Source organism: Pecten maximus, chromosome 6 (genome assembly GCF_902652985.1).
Source record: "Pecten maximus chromosome 6, xPecMax1.1, whole genome shotgun sequence".
Lineage (NCBI taxonomy): Eukaryota > Metazoa > Mollusca > Bivalvia > Pectinida > Pectinidae > Pecten > Pecten maximus.
The window spans coordinates 22812200-22822071 of NC_047020.1; the positions used below are offsets into that span (position 1 = coordinate 22812200).

Consider the following 9872-nt stretch of genomic DNA (forward strand, 5'->3'; position numbering starts at 1 on the left):
TTGAATCCCCACCCCATAGTGATGCTACCAGGCAAATATGAGCGACAGCAATTGCATGGTTTCAGAGAAGAAGTCGTTTATATCAATAGCACCAATTTGACCCCTTTTGGCCCCGCCCCAGAGGCCCCTAGGAGGTCAGCCCCATCGTTTGTACAATTTTGAATCCCCACCCCATAGTGATGCTACGCTACCAGGCAAATATGAGCAACAGCCATTGTTCAGTTTCAGAGAAGAAGTCGTTTATATCAATATAGATGGATTGACCACATTCGGCCCCACCCCTCAGGCCCCTGGGGGGGTCAGCCCAATCATTTCTACAATTTTGAATCCCCACCCAATAGTGATGCTACCAGGCAAATATGAGCGATAGCCATTGCTTGGTTTCAGAGAAGAAGTCGTTTATATGAATATAGCCGGATTGACCACATTCGGCCCCGCCCCTCAGGCCCCTGGGGGTCAGCCCCATCATTTGTATAATTTTGAATCCCCACCCCATAGTGATGCTACCAGGAAATATGAGCGATAGCCATTGCTTGTTTTCAGAGAAGAAGTCGTTTATATCAATAGCGCCAAATTGACCCCTTTTGGCCCTGCCCCAGAGGCCCCCAGGGGGTCAGCCCCATCATTTGTACAATTTTGAGTCCCCTACCAATAGGGATGCTTCTGACCAAATTTGTTCAAATTCCGATCAGTGGTTATGAAGAAGAAGTCAAATAAGTCAATTGTTGACGGGCGGACGGACCGACGCCACGGTATGGCATAAGCTCACCTTGGTCCTTCGGACCAGGTGAGCTAATGAACAGATGGAAGATACATTCAATAGCAATATATCATGTTACCTACTTAACACTTGGGGATGCATCTGCCAACACCCATGTACCTGAATCCTCAAGGAAGTCATCAGCGGTAGTAACATCACTTTGAGCCAATGTACAGGTAGATTCCTCATTAGCAATATCTCTGAAAAAAAAGTTACTTCGTCTATCATCGCTGATAATAAAATATATGTATCCATGTTATAATAATGTCCAACGCCTATGCACCATACATGTTAATCAATTAATCAACCTAATCATTTGCTAGTAGTATTAATTTTTCATGAAATTTTAAAAAACAATTTAAAACAATTTCAGAGTTGGTTAAATTCTTTTTAAAAAGGAAATGGAAGGAAATGAGGTAATAAAATTAGCATCAGCATACACATGTACACAAACATGAATTGCTTCTGTTTATCGTTAAAATATGTTATATAGGCCTATCTTTCAATGTACTTACCAACCCAGAGTTTGGGGTTGATCGTGAAACACGAAGCCCTGGATATCTTTAATCTCTGACGAAGCTTTATCGATGATTTTAACAGCCTCGACATGTATATTCTCTGCCACAGACCGTAACTTGTCATATTTTCCATAACCAATACTTCCATTGCCTATCAGTGTCCTACAGATATCGTCTAAACATTTTATCTGGGAACCATAAACGTCTACATGACGCAAATAGGGGGTCATACATGTCTGGAAGGTTTTCCATTTTTCATTTAATTGCGGATCAATCCATGCTGATAGTTGCCTGATCATTTCAGCATGTATTTCTTTTATTCTAGTCTCATTCATTGAATTCTGCAATAAAACAATTCTTTATCAAAATCTTAACAATAATCATATCTAAAAGAGAAAAGACCAATGAAAACACATAACACATCTCACATTAAACAAGGGCCCAATGGGCCAGAATCTCTCACCTGCTTTAATTTCCAGTGATCCTTTATATACATCAACATAATCAAGAACTCTGGGTTATTTGAATATAGTATCTTTAAATATTTTGGCCAATTGAACTCTTTCAAACTTAAATCATGGTCAAGGTCATCCATTTGAACAAATGCAGCCCTTCACCCCAGCATGCTGCAGACCCAATATCCTGTCTCTGGGTCACTTGGTTATTGAGAAGAAGTTGTTTAAAGATTTTAGCCTATTTGACCCCTGTAACCTTGAATATAGGTCAAGGTTATTCATTTGAACAAACTTGGTAGCCCTTCACCCCAGCATGCTAAAGGTCCAAAAATATCAGGTCTCTGAGTCTCTTGGTTATTGAGAAGAAGTTGTTTAAATGGAAAAGTTGACGCAGGTGAGCTAAATATTGTAAAAAATATGAGGCACATTAATTGTGAAATCATCCAATACAAGTTATTATAAAGTGTCATATAAATATCTGTTGTAGATTTGTGAACAATATTTAAGCCAGATTACCAAATGGTATTGGATGTACATGTATAAATGTTCAAATATCTTTTCCCTTCATATCATGATGAAAATGATAAACAAACTTTGTACCTTTTGATCTGGGCATTTGAACCAGATGTGGTAGTGCTCTCTTTCTATCCATTGAGTCTCATATAAACTGTGACATTGAAGGCGTGGGGTCTGTATCAGATCGTCTGCCTTCACCATCTTGTCATTGGCTGTAAAGCGGTAGTCATTGTGCAGGTAGAATTGATATTTGAGATGACTCTGGTGATTCAACTCCAAAATCCTTTTGAGATGAAATTTTAGATCACCGAGTAGTTTAACTCCAGCTCCTGTTGGTACCGATTTATCACTATCCTTCTTGAACATTGTAATTTTCATGATATTTTCGCTGCAATTGATAATCATGTTCCACAGAGAGTCCACAGACAGACAGACAAAACTGCGCTGGATAAAATTTGACCCGTCATGACCATGCTCATTTAGTGGCCTGAACTTATGGATACAGGCGGCAATCATCTTGTCCCACACAGCCTGTGGGATGAAAGGGTTGTCAAACTTGAGACAAATGGTAACAGTGGTGACAGTGTCAGCATGATTGAGAATTGGTTGAATTATGTTTGGATCTGCCGTTCTGAGCATACTTGGCACTATGAAGTATTCAACTTTCTCATTATCTGACAATGGGTTTGCCAGCAGACCAAGTGTTTCCATGACACAGTAGAGTGTTTCAAAGTTCAAAAGGAAGCTGCTGTCCTTGTGTTGCTTCCACAGTTTTTCGATTAAGTCAATTTTTATTTCACCAGATTTCTGAAATTGTTTCCACTCAACTTGTAGCTTCATTGACAAGCAGACCTTGAAATCCGGAGCAGTGATAATCGCTTTGAATGCGTCTACTATCCACTGCGGATAAAGAACAATAAATGGTCTCTTGTCATGAAGCTCAAAACAGAGGAAAGGCCCGACCAATCTCAGATTTCTGAAAAAAAAAATTTGACAAAAGGCCTATTATAGCATATACATGCTCACCTGATTGGCTCATTATTGTTTTATACCTAAAACAAGACACGTTACATGTAAATTTACAATTTCCTTTAACTAACATTGAGAAATATTTCAATATGTTTACAATCTAGAAATGCAGATACATTTGGACTATGGTCATTATGTTCTTTCTATCCTGTCTGTTATTTATTTCTGTTAATATGCCCCTTTAAACCACACAGCTGTATGTCACCAAAGGTCACATGTCAAAATAACCATGTGATGTACTTTTTATTTGCATATCTGACTGTAAATTTAGGGCGGAACTCAACACATAGGTTACCCAAGGTCACAAGTCAAATTGGTCTGGCACTTTTATCAATCTGGTGAACTTTTTGTTTGCAATCTTATAACCTGATATGACATTGTGTGATGATGATTAGTACTTACTTTAAGAAGTCCAAGATCTCATGTTCAGCTAATGGTACTGCTGACTCCCGGTTGATTTCCAATAATTCTTCATACGTAAGAATAACGTTCCCTGTATTCTTACGTTTCTGTTTCACTAGGTAATGTTCGAAGGCCATCCATCTTGCAGGAACAGGTTTCTCCCACTGAGACTGAAGGGGAGCAACATCTATAATCTTCTGCCAAACCAACTCAATTAATCTTTGATGTTTTGAAGAATCATTGAGATTGGCGATGGGATACATTTCCTGCACGTGGATTTCCATGATTTCTCGTAGCTGAGGGTTCTTATACAGCTCTTCCAGCACGGCAGAAAATGCCTCTTCCTGTTTTTTTTCCTGATGAAAAGTAAGATATGAAAATAAGGATTTATCCTAACATATATAAAAAGGTCTAAAATATTTCAAATGTAAACAAGAGGTCCAGAAGGCCTGCATCGCTCACCAGGATATTTCAGTAATTATGGCAAAATACTCTGATTTAAGTTATACCAGGCATTTCAGATATTTTCCTACTTTTGAACTGCCTTTCCCAACAATGTTTCAATTAACGGGTTGACTAAATCCTATCATTCTTGAAAAAGAAAAAGTTTTCTAAAGTTTTTTTTTGCTATATTTCCACTATTGGGCCCCCGTTCTTCTGCCCCAAGAGTAACACACCCTTTGTTTATACAACATTAAATCTCATTTGGCCAATAATGCTCCAGACCAAATTTCATCAAAATCCATTCAGGTGTTCAGGACTAGTAACAATTTAAAGGATTTACCTCAATTTCCCCTATTGGGCCTCGCCCCGCCCAGCCTCACCCCGCTGGCCCTAGGGGAGCCACACCCTCCGTTTATACAAAGTTTGATCTCCTTTCAAATTGCCTAATAATTCTCCAGACCAAATTTTATCAAAATCCATCAGGCGTTCAGGAATAGTAGCGATTTAAATGATTTACCTAAATTTACACTATTTAGACCTGTCCCTCCGGCCCCAGGGGAGTCACAACCTCCATTTATATTTTTGATCTCCTTTGATATCCGTTCCCCCAAGAATGTTCCTGATCAAATTTGGTTCAAATCCATTCACAGCTTTTTGACTAGTAGCAATTTAAAGGACTTACCGCTACTTCCCCTATTGGGCCACGCCCCTTCGACCCCCGGTGGGTCAGAGTCATCATTAGTGCAAAATCTGTTTCGCTTTCCCCAAGGATATTTCTGACCAAATTGGGTTCAAATCCATTCATAACTTTATGATAAGTAGCGATTGAAAGGATTTACCCCTATTTCCTCTATTGGGCCCCACCCCTTTAACCCCTTGGGGGTCAGAGTCACAATTTATGCAAAATCTGTTCCCCTTCCCCCAAGGATCTCTCTGACTAAATTGGCTTCAAATCCATTCGTAACTTTATGACTAGTAGCGATTTAAAGGATTTACCCCTTATTTACTTTTTAGGGCCCCGTCCCTTTGGCTCCTTGGGGGTCAGAGTCACCATTTAGGCAAAATCTGTTTAGCTTTCCCCAAGGATGTTTCAGACTAAATTGGGTACAAATCCAGTCTTTTTTCATTTCTGGGTTTATATCTTTGAAGCAGTTGAGATCCCAACCCTATAATCATATATATAGCATTGTTAGACATCAACAAATAAAGCTATTAACAAATTGAACATGAACATTATTTTGATGTTTTCTCAAATAAACCAGGTGAGCGATACAGGCCCTCTGGGCATCTTGTTTAGGTCATCTGACAATCAGGATAACCTACATGTATAGCCAATGTGTTCTATCCGTCGTCGTCCACTGTCCATATACATTTTGACAAAAATCTTCTTCTCAAGACCTAGATATGGTAGAATCAAATACTCTTCATAGGTCTTGAGGTGCTTTAACAAAACTGTGAAGTTCATGAACCTTGGGTCTCCTGTTTACCCCTGGGGAGGGGGTAAACTTGACTATAGTTTATATAGGGAAATTACATTTTTGAGCATCAATTTTTGGATTGGAAATAATTATAACCCCTGCAACGAAGTTAGGGGGGGGGGGGGGAGTATATTGGAATCACCCTGTCTGGCCATCTGACCATCCATCTGTCCAGAATATTGTGTCAAGTGTATCTAAATAAAGTTCTGAACAAATATTTCTCAAACTGTACATCCTAATGAGGCCACCCTTAAAAATATCTTGGTTTGCTGTAACCCGACCAGGGAGCCTTACATATGAGTAGGTAGGTAGGTCTGAATTTTTAGCTCACCATCATATGTTTATTGTCCTCATCGAGTCCTTACTGCAAACTGCAGAGGTAGATAGACATACATGTAGTTTTGTCTACAGACTGATGGACAAACGGTTGAATGAATGGGTATTCGAGTATAGCGACAGGGTCTGAGAGTGAACTGCTTGATTACAAGGCTTTTCTCTCTATAACACAGTTATCACCCAGAGTTAAGATCTCCTGTGCGCTTCGATTCGGGATGACAGGAGTGATAGGTGCCATTTATGAATACTGTATCTAACTTTCAATTCATATTAATGTGTGCTAATGTCTTACAATCCTTTGTTAATTTAAACTTTATCAATCACTATGAAATCTGACAGACAACGTGATTCCGATATCCCACCTAATATCGTTCCTGGGGGTGAAAAATTGAACATCCAATATGTCCATTTTGAAGTGATTTAAAATGTAGCATACTTACATCAGGGGAAACTTTATCCAGGTGGGAGCCAACTATTATTACTGGAGGGGTCCCTTTACCACGGGCTGCTTTGTCAACAGCATAGGTTGCAATTGACCTCAGCCAGTTTTCGATACTTTCTGTAAAACAAAAAGCCCAATGAGCCTGCATTGCTCACCTGATTCTAGAAGTTGATCTAGGTCATCTATGCAGGTACAAAGCTGATTACCATTTTATTCAAATATCAGAGTAGGCTAGGTTTATTCAAGTAAATAAATTTTGCAGTCCTTCATTCCAGCACAGTATTGGCCTGATATCAGGTCTTTAGTTTACAGAATTTAACACATTTGACCCTTGTGGCCTTAGAAGTAGGTCAAGGTCATTCATTTGAACAAACTTGAATAGGAAATCATCACAGCATGCTACAATATCGAGACCCTGGGTCTCTTGGTTATTGAGAAGAAAATGTTTAAAGGTTTTTGACATTTGACCCGTGACATTGAAAGTAGACCAAGGTTTGACCATTTGAACAAATTTGATAGGGCTTCATCCCAGCATACCACTAGCCTAACGACATGACTCTAGGCCTCTTGGTTATTGAGAAGAAGTGGTTTATAGATCTTAAGACATTTGCACCCTGTGACCTTAAGACTAATAATGATCACAATAGATCAATTGAGACTTTGTCTCAGGTGACCTAAAAAGTTGACGCAGGATGGCCGGACTTATTCTTTCACTAGAATAATGACAAATGCACTTGAGGATTTAAAATAAAAATACAGTTATGTCATATATTACCATAGCCATACTTGGATCTGTTTGTATCTAGGCACATCGCCACGTCGAACACCAGGACAAAGACCATGTTGCTTGACATGAAACAGTGATGAGTGTTATAGAACACTTTCTCTCCTCCGAAGTCATAGATTGTGATGAAGCCCTTCAGCTGTTTATCACTTTCTTCTATTTCAGTGTCCATGACCTCCTCTATAACATTTCTGTGTTCAGAAGATATCTTAACATGTGATTTTCGTTTCCGTTGAACCTCTGAAAAACAATACAGAAGAGTAACTAAATAACTATAATTGTTGTTTTTCAGCATGTTGAGCCTCTATAAGATCGATAAAAAATGCAGCTATTTTATTTGGGCAATATTTCTATTCAAAAGTATTTTTATGGTGGCAGTATGATTTAATGGGAATATTAATTAGCACAACAGACTACGCATTCGAAATTTTTCCCATAAGGGAGCTTACATTTCATATTATTATCTTGAGCAAGCTGACAAAAAACGGCAAAGAAATTATTTGTATGTGATACAAAGAAAAGGCTTCTTCTGTTACCTTTATTTGAATATTCCATATAAGTTAAATACCTTGATGATATTACACAAAAATAATAGCAACCTGAGATTTTCATAGGTGATGACTGGGAAGGTGACATAGATACAGATGCGACCACTGTTGCAGGTTCTGTTTGTACTGGTTTTTGTATATCCAGACTATCTCCCTTTCGGTATCGATCTATGATCCTTTTCAGTCGTTGGCGACCAGTCTCTACTTCGCCATTTTCATCAAGTTTCTTTCGAAAGCGGGTGTTCGGATTGAAGGCTAAATAGTTTACATACAAATCTGCGGTATCCGTCGAGCCAGGCCCGCCTTCTGGAATGTATTCTTCCTTGATTTGTTTGACAAAACAGGATTTCCCAACGCCTTTGTGACCAATGACAGTGATAGTGATATTACAGGGTCTGTCCTCATTCTCAGATATTCTCGCAGTAAATTCCTGCTGCTGTTGTTCCTCATTTTTTTCTGCAAAAATAATATCAATGTTTGACATTGAACTACAGACTACATCACGATTACTGATCTGCTTTCAAATTCACAACAATCTGCTGTGATATAAACACTGATTCATTAGAAACATGAAAGGCATGACAAATGCTGGTGAAAGTAAATGGAGAGAGGGAGATGATGAGTTTTGGTTGTTAAACCCCATGGCCAGTCATCGTACCATGCTCTAGCTGCTATCATTAGTAACATATATTTTTGGAAGCGTGGCAGATGTTAACTACAGCGTAAGGAAACATTCAGTGTAAAATATGAGAAGACACCAAAAATAGGAATTTAACAGTTAAAGTTGCTCTCCTTACAGCGTAGTACAATATCCAAAGTAGTAAAAGAATGTGCAGAGATTTGGTTGCAATGTCACATGTGTATTATCGGGTTTATTCAACTGTTGGGAGGAAATAATTTAAAGAAATAACGAAGTCCAAATTCTGTATGGGTCTAAAAGACCTCGATTTAAAAGAATTACCTCTATTTTCCCTATGGGGCCCCGCCCATTTGGCCCGTCAGGGGTCAATGTCACAATCTATGCAATATCTGTTCCCTTTCCCCAAAGATATTTCCGACCAAATTGGGTTCAAATTCTTTCATAACTTTATGACAAGTAGCGACTTAAAGGAATTACCTCTATTTCCACTAAGGGGCCAGAGTCACCATTTATGCAACAAGAGATCCCAGAGGGATCTTGGCGCCCACATTGAATGATCTTTATAGGTTCCATGTCAGATTGATCTTTTCTCTACTTTTCCCTACCTCTAAGTCTTACTAATTTGTGTAAATTCAGAACCAGCCCTCTAGTACTTTTCAAACAAGGGGAACCTATATATAAAATTTAAGATTTAACGATAATGGCTGTCTGTCGGCCATGTTGTTTTCAGATTGGTCCCAAAATGAAACACAAGGGACCAAGGGGAACCTACATATGGAATTTGAGAAAGATCCCTTCAGTACCTTCTGTAAAATAGCGATAACAAACTTTAATTGTCAAAATAAAAGATGGCTGCCTGTCGGGCAGGTTGTTTTCTGACTGGTCTCAAAATCCAATATGCATAACTAAGCACAGAGGGCAACCTACAAATGAAATTTCAGAAAGATCCTTTCAGCAATTTCTGACAAATAGCGATAACAAACTTCAATTGTCAAAATCCAAGATGGCTGCCTGTCGGCCATGTTGTTTGCAGAACTACAGATCAAGGGGAACTTACAAAAAAGTTTGAGAAAGAGCCCTTCAATACTTTCTGAAAAATAGCGATAACAAACTTCAATTGTCAAAATCCAAGATGGCTGCCTGTCAGCCATGTTGTTTTCCGATTGGTCTCAAAATGCAATATGCATAACTAGGCACCAAGGGGAACCTATATATGAAATTGGAGAAAGATCCCTTCAGCACTTTCTTAGAAATAGCGATAACAAGTTTCAATTGTCTAAATCTAAGATGGCTGCCTGTCGGCCATGTTGTTTTCTGATTAGTCTAAAAATGCAATCTGCATAACTACGCACCGAGGGAAACCTACATATGAAATTTCAGAAAGATCCCTTCATCAGTTTTTGAGAAATAGCGATAACAAACTTCAAGTGTCAAAATCCAAGATGGCTGCCTGTCGGCAATGTTGTTTTCCGATTGGTCTCAAAATGCAATATGCATAACTAAACACCGAGGGGAACCTA

The 9872-nt window shown here is 38.8% G+C and overlaps 1 protein-coding gene across 1 annotated transcript; it reads right to left on the reverse strand.

Annotated features, from left to right (window-relative positions):
* Positions 1–843: 843 nt before the first annotated feature.
* Positions 844–8196, reverse strand: LOC117330102. Its single transcript, XM_033888321.1, has 7 exons — positions 7764–8196; positions 7156–7404; positions 6379–6497; positions 3681–4036; positions 2334–3225; positions 1276–1619; positions 844–960 (listed from the first exon to the last, which is right to left on the reverse strand). Coding segments are annotated over exons 1-7 (2394 nt in total). The 3' UTR covers positions 844–959.
* Between the last annotated feature and the right edge of the window lie 1676 nt (positions 8197–9872).